At 43.9% G+C, this 15,247-nt stretch overlaps 1 protein-coding gene across 2 annotated transcripts in view; it reads left to right on the top strand.

The window, feature by feature from the left end:
• The window catches only part of LOC118311074 (collagen alpha-1(XI) chain-like), an 80,038-nt gene that overhangs the window by 20,778 nt on the left and 44,013 nt on the right, over positions 1–15,247 (top strand). Inside the window, exons 6-15 of one of the 2 annotated variants that reach the window (XM_035634601.2) lie at positions 3,111–3,200; positions 3,967–4,065; positions 5,894–6,199; positions 7,402–7,467; positions 8,848–8,889; positions 9,299–9,361; positions 11,963–12,037; positions 12,578–12,661; positions 14,700–14,756; positions 15,067–15,120. In XM_035634601.2, the coding sequence (XP_035490494.2) occupies positions 3,111–3,200; positions 3,967–4,065; positions 5,894–6,199; positions 7,402–7,467; positions 8,848–8,889; positions 9,299–9,361; positions 11,963–12,037; positions 12,578–12,661; positions 14,700–14,756; positions 15,067–15,120 (936 nt within the window). The remainder of the gene's footprint in view (positions 1–3,110; positions 3,201–3,966; positions 4,066–5,893; positions 6,200–7,401; positions 7,468–8,847; positions 8,890–9,298; positions 9,362–11,962; positions 12,038–12,577; positions 12,662–14,699; positions 14,757–15,066; positions 15,121–15,247) is intronic. The other variant, XM_047332150.1, reaches the window with a different exon arrangement.

The following is a 15,247-nucleotide window of genomic DNA, read 5'->3' on the forward strand; positions in this document are numbered from 1 at the left end:
TGGCTCCAGTTGTGGTGATGGAAACGTAATATTACAAACATATTTAATGCTCATCAACAGATATTGTCCTGGTCAAATTACCAGTACCAACAATGTCAGTAAGTAATCTTACTTACTTAGCTTACTCAAAGTAAATAAAAGTCTCTTCTTTTTGGTAGTAACAAATTGGACCAAAGGTCAAAACAAATGCCATGGACAATAAATGTTCGTAGCAAATTACTTTTAATTCAACTTCAAATAAGAAGTTTATTACGTTTAAAAGAAGGATAAGGTATAAAGAAATTATGCTGTGAGGATAGTGGGTTGGACTGCGAAGGTGTTATTTCAGATAGACCAGCGAAACTCATCAACTCCCCCTGTTTCCTTAACCCTGTTATGAACATTTTTTTTTTTCAGAAATAACTTCAGTATCATAAACAATGGTCTGCGGCAGCTATTAGTAACAGTAGAAGCCAGTGCATGTTCTTTTTTGCCAACAATACACAAAACAGGACGAGAATATGCTCTGCAAATTGCATGATCTTGAAACCTTTTTTTTAACCAACATTCCTCCAGACGTAAGTGCTTCGACAGAGACAGGCTGGTATGAGTTCCTGTGTAAACTCTAGTCTGTCTCTCCCAACCGGTGGAAAAAATGTTGACGTCGCAAAACACACTGTCGAGTTTGAACTCGGTTTGAAATTTGAATTTTATTGCAATTGGCTCCAAAACCTCACTTGCAGCCTCTTCAGTCAAATCTCTTTGTGTCAAGGACCCTCTCTTTTCCTTTTCTTCTTTTCATCATTAATTTTTGTTATTTTGCTCGCTGAAACCTTTCTGTCGGCTGACATTTTCCTTCAGCGTTTCACTGAATAACTGATGAGCTCACGCTGGAAACTTTTCCCTTTTCCCTGCCACGAAGTCTGAGCCCACTTTGGAGTGGCCCCGTGATTTATATCACTAACGAGTTCTGCAGGCTCTGCCCAGACTCCCAGGGAAATTTAAGCTTTTCCTTCCCCAGCTAGAATCCCAGTACCTGGAAAAGTAGACTTTGTATCCCCGGTAAAAGAAAAGAAAAGAAGAAGAAAAAAAAAAAAATCAAGAGTCCCGTACTCTTTATGAAAATATTGGCTGTACAGTTGGTACCATGTCCTGGAAAATATTGCTTCATCATCAGGTTGCTCTTCGGTGCCAAGACAAGGAGCTTGTCAATTCTGAATAGACAGCAGGGAGCAGTTTGGATTCAGGAACATTGTAAATCTGCTTTATACATTGGCCATTTCTGTGCATTTATAACAGGAATGTTTTTGTTCCGCCTACATTGTAACTCAGTACTTTAGAGAAACCAGACTTCTACAATCTATAAATGCACAGAACGTGGCCTTGACCTGAGCCTCTGAAGACGCTCCTTGACCTTAAGCGCGCTGCCTCTGCAGTCGGGAGCCAAATGTCTGCAGCCGGGCGAGAAGAGGAAGAGAGACTGCTGCAAGAGACGGAAGAGGGAGCTTTTCTTTTCTTTTCTTTTTTATGAGCACACTTCAGTATTTATGCCTTTCATCCAAGCCTGTGGTGAAGACCTTCAACTCAGCCAAGCACTCCAGTACCATAAATCTTTATAAATCCTTCTTTTCGGCCCCTCAGTATTCTGACCATCTCCTTCCCCCTCTCCTACCTCTGCCAGTCAGTGCACTTGGTCTGGCCAGGGCTTCTTCCTTGTATGACCCCGCTCTCTGTCTCGGCCACTGAAAGGAGGCCGAGCCAGCATTGCAGCAGGCCGTGGATCTTGTATTATTTTTATGAGCTTAGCAGTTGTCTGGGGACCAATATTTATCCCCGCGCTGAAAGAGCATTGCATATCTGGGGCGGGTCTGTTAACTTAATCTACCTCGCATGTGTTTTGACATCGCCAGGAGAACAAGATCTTACTTTTTTTTTTTTTTTGTCACGAGGCTGAAGTGGTTAAATGGTAAAATTACATAATATTACATGGGTTGTGGGCGGTGCGCCAACAAATGCCCAACGACATTGGCGATTTAAAGGGACAGTTTGACATTTTGTGTAACACCACATTTTTTTCTTTCTCGCCAAGAGTAAGATGAGTGGATTAAGCCAGGAAACTGTTAGCCTTGTTTAGCTTCAACAATGGAAGCATGGGGGGAAACAGCTAGCCTTGCTCTGCTAAACTGCAACTTGATGTATTTTCCACTTTAGTTTCTGTACAGAGTAAACAATCGGAATACAACACGTAGAAAAATGGTCTGGGCGGATCCGATTTTAGTCTTTATGCTAAGCTAAGCTATCTGTCTCCTGGCTCCATATCCATATTTATTGCACAGACAGGCGCTTGTTAAAGAAATTCAGAGCTAACGGTGACAAGCATATTTTCAAAAGTGTGCATACATACCGTAAACTGATTCAGTATTGCAAATGTCTGTTATTAATTATGTTTCCTCTGTGTTGGGTCAGGTTGAAATGATAGCGGGATAACACACAAAATAGGCCCTATTATAATTCAGAGGAATATTTCGAAAATGCAAAATGAAATATTGTGTTTAGAAAAATAAGTCAGAGAATGAACACATGACTGTTTTAATGCCTCTGGTTGTTTTTAACTGTGGTTTTTACCCCCTGCCACTGTATCCTCTATGCTCCCCATAATTTGGGAACATGCGACGAGTCAGGAGAGTTTGTGTTTGTGTTTTAAAAGGCCCATTAATGAAACCCCAGGGCTGTTGTTGGCATACAGGATTAAGCATCAGAAGCAGATACATTTTCGTTGGCACCGAATTAACTCTCTAACATCCTGTCGGAAGCAAACGGGGGAATTTTAATTGCTGTTTAATTATGGACATGAATCTCTCAGCTGGTTCATGTGAACCTCAGGGGAATCGAGGATCTCTGCTGTCATCCATATTTTAAAAAAGCTCCGTTTTTTATATGGATGTGATATTTCCGTCAGTTGACCATGTTATTTGTAAAATAACATGATAAAACTGAAATTGGACTCTGTTGTGAGAATGCTCTTACACGCCATGTAAATAACATGCGACATGTCTGTGTGACATTGTGCCGCCTTATTTACATGATTGCCATAATTAACTGATTTGGGCCCCACTCCTTTTTCCTTACAGTACACTAACTATGAATATGGTGAGTTCTATGACTACAGTGAAGGCCAGGTAACCACTGACGCTCCCCCAACTGAAGGAGCCAAGACTGAGGTAACACTTCACTAATACCGCGATCATGGCTCTGGCTCTGACCACATGATTTCTTCCTGCCATATTCTGTCTCTGAGGCTACATCCATACTACCATGTTTTTGTTTTAAAATGGCGATTTAAAACTTATAAAATATCTCCGTCCATACGCACGTTGTCATTGGCATCGGTTCTAGTCACCGTCCATACTAACAAACCTGAAAACGTACATCACCTATGAAGGAGAAACAACAATAGTAAAAAATAAAGACCAATGACGAGGCTGAAACTGGAAGGTGGAAGTACTAAACTAAGTATTTACATAGTGGTAGTCGAGCTGTGACCGATAATAGCCAATCAGGAAGGGAATGCGGGTGACGGCTCCATAATTTCCAAACGTCTTTGTTTTTACCTGTCCATTCTGCAACGCAGCCCCAGAGTTTTCAAAACTAAAAACACCGCAGCATTGTGGAACGTCAGTGTGACATTTTAAAACTAAAACGTGTAGTGATGTGGATTTAGCTTCAGTCTCAGTCTTTCGTTATCTCTGTCTTGTCCATCTCTTTCTCTGGTTATATGTCCCTTCCCTTTCTCAAGAGTTATATACTTTATAGATGTGCTTTATATGATAAATATATCTTCCACTGTGAATACGTAACATAAAGTCTCCCAAATGCAGAGTATTTTTGCATTAAAATAAACTCTCACATAGAACTGTAACGAGTTGAATTTACTCGTATCAAATGTGTCATGTTTTCTCATTCGTGCTGCTCCTGCTCTGATTTCAGACTAAAGTGGGTGGAGACTACTACACGGGTGAGTATGACTACACCACAGTGGACGGAAGTCAACCTGAAACTCCCACTGATACTGCCGAGCAGGGACAGGTAACTTCACAATTATTATTATTATTAGGTGAACTTAGTAACACTTTTAAATGTGTTTAGATATATTCGATGTGAATTGACTTAATTTGTGTAATCATTTAAGGATATTTGGAATGATTATTTTTGCAAAGCAGCTATGACAAAAACCAAACTATAGGGTATCACCAACAAATGAAGCATATTTTTTACGATCGCCATTGGAGGCTGTAACCCAACGAGGCCTCATAACATCCGACAGCTCACTCTGCTCCTCGATTTCCACGAGAAAACCGCCTTAATCCAACGGCGTCTGGATGAAGAGCGAAGCAGGAAATCTTTGTCATTTAATGAACCGTGACCAGTGGAAAATCAGTAGACAGACACATCCCCTATGCGTCTGCCATACCCTGACTTTGGCAGATCCTGTCTTAATTTGTGCTAAACCATCACACAAAACGCAGCGTAATGAGGAACATTCGGGGGTGAAACTGAAACAATACGGCCGTGTGCTCCGCCAGCTAAATATCTGCCAATTGCATTGTTGATGTACCTCGAGGTGGATAACGCAGCTCCACTCGGCTTGAGACATTAGGTCCATTTTAAAATGACAGGCCAGAAGGCTAACCGTGGAAACTTAACATTGTGCTGTGCCGTGTCGGAACATTTGTCCGAATAACTGGGGACTGCGGTGCACGGACAACTTCTTAGACACGTCAAACAGTCGGCTCGAATTTCCCCCAAAACCAAAGTGCTATTGATGCTATTAATAAAAGTGGGTTTTAGTATTGTGTCGTCAGTTGGTGGTTGTTAATGTTACTGATACGCTCTACGGTCTGTGCATGCATTTTTATTTTCATTATCCTTCTTTGGAGGAATTTTGCACAGGGTGTCTCTTAGTGCATTGTGTGCTGGTACAGCATGTTGCCTAAAATATTACATAACTATCTGGCCTGGCCATTATCATCATACAGCTATTTAAGTCTCAACTAAATTTAGCCTTGTGGTTTGTTAAATGCCCTGTTGAGGAATTTGCTTTTTAGATTTATATCATAAAATAAATGTACCACATAATGAAGAAGATTAAAAGTGATTTGCCGTTCGGCGATAATAAAGAGAAATGGACCGCAGACTTAGAAGTTGAGAGTTTAAGCTCTGTGTGTAAATCTTCAAAATAATTTACCGGAAAAATTAGCTGGTTTAAAGATGGAATTGGCACCAAAACATTAATAAAACTCTAATAATCCAGCCAAATATGTCATACACTATGATAAGATCTCATGCAAAGTGAAAAACTGTGTGTAACAAATTTAAATCATTATGGGAATATGTTTGAGTAAACGTTTTAATTTGATCTTTTGACAAAGATTGAAGTATTTAAGTTCATGCTATTATATTAATTACCTTCATCCTGAAAGGTTACAGCGTGAATATATTTCACAGTGTACATATTTGACTGTTTACTTTCCTCAAACATCAATGTGTTAATAGTTTGGGATGTGGGAAACAACTCTGAATAAAAATATGGGATCATAGGTGTTAATTTTAATAACAATGCCTATTGACGCAAGTCAACATATGTGTATTTCCACACATGTTGAGTTCTAGATGCCATCCCGAATTAGACACATGGATGTGCGCACAACTAAGAGGAAAACTCCTAGAGGGAGTTCAACTTAGTTTGTTTCCATTAATTTAAGTGCTAAACACTAATGCTTTGACTGTGTTATAAAAAAAAACATGTGAATCACTGGTGCTGTTCACATGGTTTCATTTAACTAACCCATCCTCCGTGTTCCCTCCCCTCTTAACACACGCTGCCGCCACTCTGCGACGGCTGGATTGATCGCAGAGCTACGATGGTGAAATAGTGGATGATTACATCACCGGTGTGGAACAGGTTGGGGTGGACCCCACGGCAGCTGTGGAAGCTGCCGCCGCAGTGGACGCCAAGGAGACGGTGGAGCCTGCCACCGACGTGTATGAGTTTAAGGAGTATGACCTGAAGGAGTACGACAACAAGCAGTTTGTAGAGAAGCCGTATGACTATGGTGACTATGGCGATTACGGCCCCACCGAAGCCAAGCCCACGTCCCCAGCGTATGAGGAAGAGTTTGGTCCCGGTGTTCCAGCGGAGACGGACATCAGGGAGAGCAGTGTAAGTGCTGGAGTGGTTAGCAGTGATGGAATGTGGGAAAGACGGAGAAGATGCTGGTGGCAACTGGTTGACGGGGCGTTTGCCGCACCCCCTTTTTGTTTGTTGTTTCTAATGGTATCGGGTTACAGCTCGGAGCACTCTGCATGCACATTCACCAAACACAAATACGCACAAGTTGTCCGGCTATATCTGCTGCAGATAAACAGATGTTGACCTCAGCTGTCAGCACGGACACGCCCTCCACGACCTCTTCACCCCCGCGACCTCTGCTGTTTATCAAAGGCATGCCTCTCCCCTGTTGTCACGCCAGTGATCTGTTTGGATTACCTGATGACAAACCCAAGTCTCAGCGAATGTTTTCCATCACATCCAGATCGATATCCAAAACCAAGCAGAAATATCTGCTGAGCCACCGCCTGTCGTGGCTCCTGGCAAGCACCCCCCCCCTTTTCCTGGCCTCAGGATCCAGATTTCTCAGAGGCCAGGAAGTGACACATCCCTGTCTGGATGTTGGCTTGAGATCCGTCTGCTTTAATAATTATATTAATCCGAACGGCTCTATTAGTGCTCTCAACTCTACAATCTCGGGACACCACAGCCCCGCTGCATGACCTACTCGGAAAGAGTTTCATCTTCAGGCTTGATTGTACAATCTAGTGGTTTGTGGACACGCTGCTGTAGAGGTGGTTTGTGAATTCTCTTCATGTGAAGTCATTGTGTGGATAGTGTCAGGTAACAACCTCTACATTTGTGCACAGTTGGGGTCCTTTTTTTTTTTGTGTGTGTGTCCCTGGCTTTTTCGGGAGCTTAATAAATGGGAGTCTGACCAAAGTCTAAATTATAGCTTCTTGCAAAATTATTCTTGAGGTTTATTTTTCCAGCAGGCAAAAAAACCCCAACAAACTTTGCTTTTTTTGCCTTTGAGAACTACCAAAATCCTCATAAGCACGCAAAACAACCAGTCAGCATTTTGCTGGGCTTCTCTTAGCAGCTTACTTGGGAGGGTTTTTTTTTTACGTAACCTCTATAAAAGTGAAGACACCCAGGGCATCAGACGGGGCATCTGCTGCTCATTGGTCTCACATTTTCCATTTTTGGCTTTCACACCACGGGTGCTCTGCCTTTATGCATTTCTGACCTGTTTCTGTGTAAAAAAAACAAAACCATCTCACCTGGTCTGTCTGTCTCTTGTCTGTCTGTAGATGGGTGGCGGTCAGAGTTACCTCGGGGAAAAAGGAGAGAAGGGCGAACCTGCTGTCATTGAGCCAGTAAGTGAAGTGTATGTGTTGAACGTCACAATTCAAGGAGGAAATGCCAACGTTCACATTCGCAGCATAGAGATTAGAAAACCAAACTGTCCAAGAATGCGTTGACCTACTTTGCTACTAGATAGCAAAGTATTTCACCTGCTCATGTCACAGCTAAAGGGCCGAGAGCTGACAGCTCTTATTAAGGGTGTGAATGCACCCAGGTTGGGCCACGCTGAGGGACCGCCTCCTCAGCTGACACGCTATGGTTTTGCTGCAATGTATGTTTCCCATGCGTGATTAACGTTGACGTTTTCATTTTGTTTTTATATCACATTGCCCGCCGCAAATTGATTTTACAATTCTTTCAATTGTATTTTAAATGAGTCCAAAAACTTACATCACCGCAGAGCTCCGCGCGTAAAGCACCTGATTTGGTCTTTGAGAAGATGAATAAAGCACGTTTGCATCTGCGTGTCAGGCGATGCGGCGACATCCGATCGCAAGTGGTCACTCGAGGATGGAGACGCATTCTAACACCTGTCAACTGATGAACTTAGAGCGGCTCACTTGTGATCGGATCAGCGCTTTGGGTTCATGAAAAGCACTTTAAAAATTCAATATATTATTATTATCACCCAAAACGGATGTTGATACCAGGTCGGACCATTATCGCTCTACTTCTCCATGATCTATATGTGAGTTATCTTGGCTGTCTAGCATAGCGTCAACCACCAAATGAATGGCCGTATTTGAAGTTGGTGTCTTTCCAAATGTCTACCAAAAAAGTCTCCAAAAGCATGGATCAGATCCTGTGAATATTTTCAGAAGAATATGTTTTCTTTGATCCATTATCCTGAACAAGTACTCTTCTTTCATTTCTAATTTGCGCCGCGTATTTATGATTGTTTTGTTTATTTTCGCTTTTCAGTGCAACTCATCTTCAGGTCTTGTTTATTTTACTGGGGAAATTACAACCAGGATAATCGCCCCTTCAGATGAGATTAGACTCTCATCTCTGGTCGAAACGGCCGGAGACGAGAAAAACAACCGCTGTCTCACACAAAATGCCACAGTACACCAGATCTTTAGAAAGTCGTTCTATGCAATTTACCACTTCAGCCTAAACGCTGTCTGAAATAGCAGCTGCGCTTTATCTCTTCTTCCGTACTGTCTGTACCACCACAGGCTCCCGTCCAAGTCTTTGACCACAAACACATTATAGAATAGAGCATCAAATAGCTGCAGCACTGTTAACATCTTGAGCTTGTAGCTCAACAACTTCTCAGCATCAAGCGCCGGAGCACACGCTGGCTCTCATTCCTTCCCCTATTCTCCACCGCCTCTAGATTTACAAGCTGCCCTGTAACGCTACTGTATCCACATTTTTCCCTTTTTCAGGGGATGCTTATAGAAGGACCCCAAGGAGCCCCCGGCCAAGAAGTGAGTATCACGTTCTCCCACACTCCTGTCTGCCTTCCACAGATGGAGAACAGCTAAAGAGGGAAAAAATGTCTTTATGGAAAGAGTGTCAGTCCCGATCGCCAGTGAGGCTTGAGTTGGGAGAGAAAGTCGGAGTGTGTGTGTGTGTGTGTGTGTGTGTGTGTGTGTGTGTGTGTGTGCGTGTGCGTGTCAAGTGAGCGAGCGAGCATGAGAGAGAGAGAGAGAGAGAGAAGAGGGGGTTGGGGGGCTATTTCATCTTGAGGCTTATTTCTTTTTGAACCCATGTCTTTCCCTCTGTCTTTGTTGGCCCCCGCATGTGAAATATTGGATTGACTGACTGTGGTGGGAACGCCGGTTAGCGGCAGTTTGGGATATAATATGCTAAGTGTGTGTGTGTTTGTGGTTTCAGGGTATTCCCGGTACCCCAGGATTGCAGGGTCCCCCAGGTACCCCAGGAGATCACGGCGAGAGGGTGAGTGAAGGCTATCCTCATTTCACAGCCCATTACAGATGTTGTTGAGAAACTCCCGTCCCCTCCCGTTCTCCTTTTTCCTTGTGAATGTCCAAATGTAAGTTATACTTTTGCCTAAAGAAGAATGTGCCACAATCAATTAAGATTACAGATTAGTTGCATTTCGACCAACACAAACGTTGATTTTTTTTGTTTGTTCACGGTATAATTGTCACAAAACAAAAGAACCATCTTAAACCTTAAACGTTCATCTCGTGGAAATATGGGAGTCAGCACAAACACCCCCGGTGTTTGTCATCATGTGGTCTTCCTCCAAATGGGAAGACTGTGAAGTACCGTCTCATTGCCATGGAATGACAAATACAAATGGACATGGCTCTGCTACTGCGGCAGTTGGGGGGTGGGGGAAATTAGGTGCCCATAAGTTATCGATATACCAACAAAGAGAAGTTCTGAGCAGCAGCTGTGTTGTTATGCTACAGGATTTGTGAGACGTTCAAGGAGTTTTTCAAAACATGGACACGGTCTATTTTTCCTTCCCAGCACTGTGGCATTCCACTCATTTGTGTGATTGATTGGATGACACAGAATAAGTGGTTGTCCCCTCCAGAGGGCTGGATCTCTGCTTGTTTTTTTCCAAATGTGGTGATTACCCCGCGTGCCCCCCCCCCCCCCCCCCCCCTCCTCTCTCATCACCCCTTTTGAGCAGATCTACTGTGTCTCTGGAGGTTAACCCCTTCTTTGCCGACGACAGAACACCCAGACGTGCCTCCTCCAGTCTGACCAGCAGTCCTCACCAGTACAAAAGGCTTATTGTTCCACCAGGTCAAAGTGCTCAAAAAATATTTTTGCCGGTTCCAAAACTCCCCCCCCCACCCCCCCCCCCCCCCCCCCCCCCCCCCCCCCCCCACCCCCCCCCCCCTCTTCCCTTCATTTCCTCCCATGAGAAAGAGTCTTGCTGAGGATTGACAGGAGGATTAAAAGTGACTCGTTGCTGTAGTCTCGCGGTTTTCCGTTGCGCAGTATCCGCCCGGCCTCGGCGTTTGATCGGCTCATTTCGCTCGTGAGCACCAGCCTCTCTCCTTTCCACTCAAATATCAATTTCCCCAGCTACGTAGGATGGTCATTAACACTAGATGCCGCCATGCTTACTGTAAGAGCAATGGCTGGAGAGCATTTACCACTTCTGGGGGAAAGGCAGATGGGAACACATGGCATCAATTTGAGCCGACAGTCTGCGATTGCATGACGAGACTGCTAAATAGATCCCGGTTTCTCTGGAAACAATGGGTACTGCTTGGACTCGATGTGATTTACGATGGTCTTTTTTGGTTGTTGTCTTTATTAAATCAAGATCTATTCTATTCACATTATGATTTAACTGTCTGGCCTTACTGTCATTATTCAAGAGCAGCGTTTTATGCAATCAAGCCTTTATCCACACTCGTGGCATATGGTTGGCCATGTGCAGACATTCATGGTCCCCAGAGGATGAGGAATGGCGTTGGTAATTACTGTCATCAAACATGATGTTTGCACCTGTTCAACACTTTATTTCACGGCGGCGTTTCTCTCAAACCATCCACTAAATCCTCAAATATGCTGATCTCCCCGTGCTTTAAGTAGTGTGCTAATATCCTTGGGTAGGAACGTAAACATGCAACGGTAAAGTTGATCTTGTAGCACTCTACTGTTAGCACTAGGCTCAGAGCACGTCTGACCCAAATCACAGCCCCCGTGCTAACAGCACTTCAGCTGCCCAGCGAAGATTTCTTTTGGATAAGCCACATAAAAAAATGAATTCATCCCTTTTTTAATTTATTCCAGACGCCTCCTCCATCCTTCAAATCATTTTTCTCTCTGTCTTCTGTAATCTAATCAGCTCCGTATCCTCACAGGGCCTTGGCTGTGCATTTTCTTTCTTTTTTTTGTATCGTTCAAAAAGAGTCAGCGCTCTCCTGAAGGCGATATCCCTTGGCCGGCTTAATGAAAATACATTCTTTGTCTTCGCTTTGTCTCTGCTCGCGACTGAATTCCCTGTGTTCTGCTTCTCAATAGGATTAGTCAATTATCCGTTCGGAATAAGCAACAGACTGTAGCGACGGGGCCTGCCCGTTGAACATTTTTGTTGGAGATAAAGACGGCGGTTTTGCTGTGCATACATTAGTTTTTCTGCCGCCTCACTGTTACTGTTATTGCTGTTGTTTTGTTAGTACTGTTATCAGTCCCCCCCCCCCATTCTTTTCAGTTTACAGAGCCTCTCCTGGGGTTTACAGAGGAATGGCAACATAATCATGTTATCTCATGGGAAAGAGCTTGCTTATTAGCCACATCTAATTAATTGCCCCTTGCAACCTTATGTGCTGCTACGCAAGTCCAAACAATAGCTGATCTGAATGAAATGCATAAAAAGATTTTTTGTTCACAACCAATTCTGTGAAGTCCCTTTGAATGGCATTCTTGTAGTTAATGGGGGTGTTATTGACTTTGCTTTGGTCGATGACCTCAGCTCTCGCTGCATTCATTGCACATTCACACTGACGCATTGTATCTCTGTGCTCAGAGAAGAACCAACTCCTTCTCCTTCCTCTGACTCAACAGGGCCCTCCGGGGCGCCCCGGCATCCCTGGTTCAGACGGTGTCCCTGGGCCTCCAGGTACCATTCTGATGCTTCCAGTAAGTGCCGCAACTTTCCACGCGTCCAGCGGGTTTTTTCCGTGGCAGTTTCCCACGCATGTAGTGTGTGCGCCCTCAGTCTCGAGCACGAGTCCGCGAACTCACTACTACATTTACTACGTTGGCCCCACAGCATCGCCAGCAGGCCAAAGGATGGCGGCCTTATTTTCTTTGGGTTACAAATCACTTGCATTGTAAATGTCAGCCGGGGAAATGGAGTGGAACCTGTGACTGAGGCTTTGAAAGGCTTGGTGACACACATTTGTGTGTGTGTGTGTAGGTGTGTGAGCCGCCTGTGATTGTGTGTGTGTGTGTGTGTGTGTGTGTGTGTGTGTGTGTGTGTGTGTGTGTGTGTGTGTGTGTGTGTGTGTGTGTGTGTGTGTGTGTGTGTGTGTGTGGTGACAGCTTTATGGTTTTAACAAAACAGAGCAAATATTTGAGCACAGTCACCAGGGGAGGCCATTACATGTCTCACTCTGTTAAAAGTGACGAGTCAATTTGATTTTAAGTGTGTTTCTTTGTTTGCCTTGCGGTTGACAGTTCCGCGCGGGTGGCGAGTCACACAAAGGGCCGGTGGTTTCAGCCCAGGAGGCTCAGGCTCAGGCCATCCTATCCCAGGCTCGGGTGAGTGTCCGTGGTCAATGTGACCTCAGTGCATCCTGCTCGGTGTAGGGGAACACGTTAACGACAATCCTCTGTGTGTTTACTCAACCAAATGCAGTTGGGAATCTATTTGAAATACCCTGGTCCACAATATTAAAGAAAAAAAAGGTTATACAAGTAAAAAAAAATCCTCCTCAGACTATAAACTGTCTAAATTTCAAAATATAGCCCTGTGTCAGGTTAGTTAGTATAATGTTGTCCAAGCCAAAATGGTCGTAAACTTGTATTGAATGCACTTGTAACCTAAGCCCTCCAGAACTACCGAGAAAAAATAAATAAATTCCACTATTACACAATATAAATAGCTCGTCATTTGGACGACAAACTCCCATTCAAATATCACAGAGACAGTCTCATCCGGAATTTACGACAAACTGGAATAAAAACTAACTTTGTACGCTCTGTAGGGAAACGACAGCTGAAGCAGCTTTTCTTTCTGCTCTACGTCAGGGCCGCTGTGATTTATAGGCACGCCTCTGCTTCCACTCTTGAACCCTCGAATGCTGTTAGTCACCCTGCCCCTCGGGTTTATCACCGGTGATGCTTGCTTTGCACCGTGCGAGGAAGAGTTGGGTGGTCCCCCCCCAACCCCCCCCCCCCGTGTCTCACAGACGCAATGGGCGTTTGTATCTGGGTAATTTACGAGGTTCTAATTGGGAAGCTCCCTTTTTTGTTTAGATTTCAATGTTGAACTAGTGTTGTGGACCATTCCAAACTAATGACAGGGTTTCCCTGGAAGTCCGATACGGCCAAGCCCGACTTGATCTGCTTTTAAATGCTGTGCTGACCACTTGGAACTTTCTACCAGGCAACCGAAAAATTGACTCCTCGGTATCCCTAGGGCAATTTCAATTCCTTTCTTTGTCCCTTTTTTTTTTTTAAAAAGATCTCCTTCTCGTAATTTATCAATTGCATTTTCATATATTGGCGGGCAGGTTTTTTTTCTTGTATTTCGTACCTATTAGGTCACTGATGCTGTCACTTACTTGGCGTCATTGTCAATGCGCTGCGGCCCTCAGTGACTCCTCAAGTTTAAATAAAGGCTATATATAAACCCACGGCACATTTTTCACACCCACCCAGGGGTGATAACCGTGGCGGTGTTGAAAAACAAGGTTGAAATATGTGGCTTTAGGCAAGGCGTGATTTATAGTAGGACACATGGAGGCCAATACGTGTGGCACAAACACAAAATATTCACACTTTCACAACACTCGGCGGAGCTGGAGCCTCGCCAAATCTGGTGTTCAGTGATATCGAGAAAGCACTTGTCACCTTTCCCCATTTGTCTTTTATGCCAAAGGTTTGACCCCGGGGAAGGAAAAAGGAATAAAAAAAGGCACAGTAATGTACTAGAAGTGAATTATAGGGACAAAGACTTTTTTGTTAGTTTGCTAATGGTCATTAGTGCTTCTGTATTCATTTGTTTTCTCTACACCTGCAAACGCGTGTGAGTTGGTGTTGGTATGGCGTAGGGGATGAATCGCTTTCCTTGGAATTAAGGAAATCCAGTCATTCCGTAATCAGCCTGCGAACACATTCCGGACAAACTACTGGCAGTGCCCCACTGTGGTCAGCCATAAATAGGAACAAAGACCCGTGAAACTGTGAACGAGAACAGAGTAAAGTTTGGACGCTGTGAGGTTCCTGGCTATACAGACACTTGTATTAGTGTTTTCTTATTTATTCGTGGACCACTTTGGTCCAATTAGAGGTATGCATGTTGAGTTAAGGGACTACGTGTAGCATTTTTAAACCATACCAAACTGATTATGCAAAACAAAAATAGATCTAATGAAATGGATCTACGCCTTGAGAACAATAATAAGACAGTATCAGAACATTCGGAACATTAACAGGTGCTTTGCAAAGAGAACCTCATAATACACAGACATGGCTGCGCTTCTTATACTTAACATGTCATTTAAGGAATTACTAGTGATTTGGGTTTTTTGTTTGCTGACGAGTGGTTGGTGAGTTGTTTCTGTCTGATCCACAGTTGACTATGAGAGGTTCTCCAGGGCCAGCGGGCATGACGGGGCGTTCTGGTCCTGTGGTGAGTAGCTTTTTACACAAACACACCCCACTGATCTACTCACCCTCCATTCATTTTACAACTGATGAGAGCCATACCTCACGTGAAGGGGTTCACACACACACACACACACACACACACACGCACACGCGCACACTCCCTTCCTGCTTGTGAGGTGATTTTAGATTACTTCGTTCCACATCTCCCCTAATAAGCACACGGATTGGCTGATTATAAACAAATACAACAACTGCTTTCTTAAATGTGGAATATCATCTATCTTCAGTGAAGTCGTGTTCGTTCACTAAACGAGTTTGTCTGTGTTCGATAGGGAGGTCCCGGTTCTCCTGGACTTAAAGGCGACAGTGGCGACTCCGGACCACAGGTAAGAGGCAACCTCTTGTCATGGCGTCTTGCAGACTTGACGTACAATATAAAATAACAGTATTCAAGTGTTTGTTTTCATCAGTAACCAAACGCGCCATTTCACTTTGGTTATCTCCTGCTTTTGT

Source organism: Scophthalmus maximus, chromosome 5 (assembly GCF_022379125.1).
Source record: "Scophthalmus maximus strain ysfricsl-2021 chromosome 5, ASM2237912v1, whole genome shotgun sequence".
Taxonomy (NCBI): domain Eukaryota; kingdom Metazoa; phylum Chordata; class Actinopteri; order Pleuronectiformes; family Scophthalmidae; genus Scophthalmus; species Scophthalmus maximus.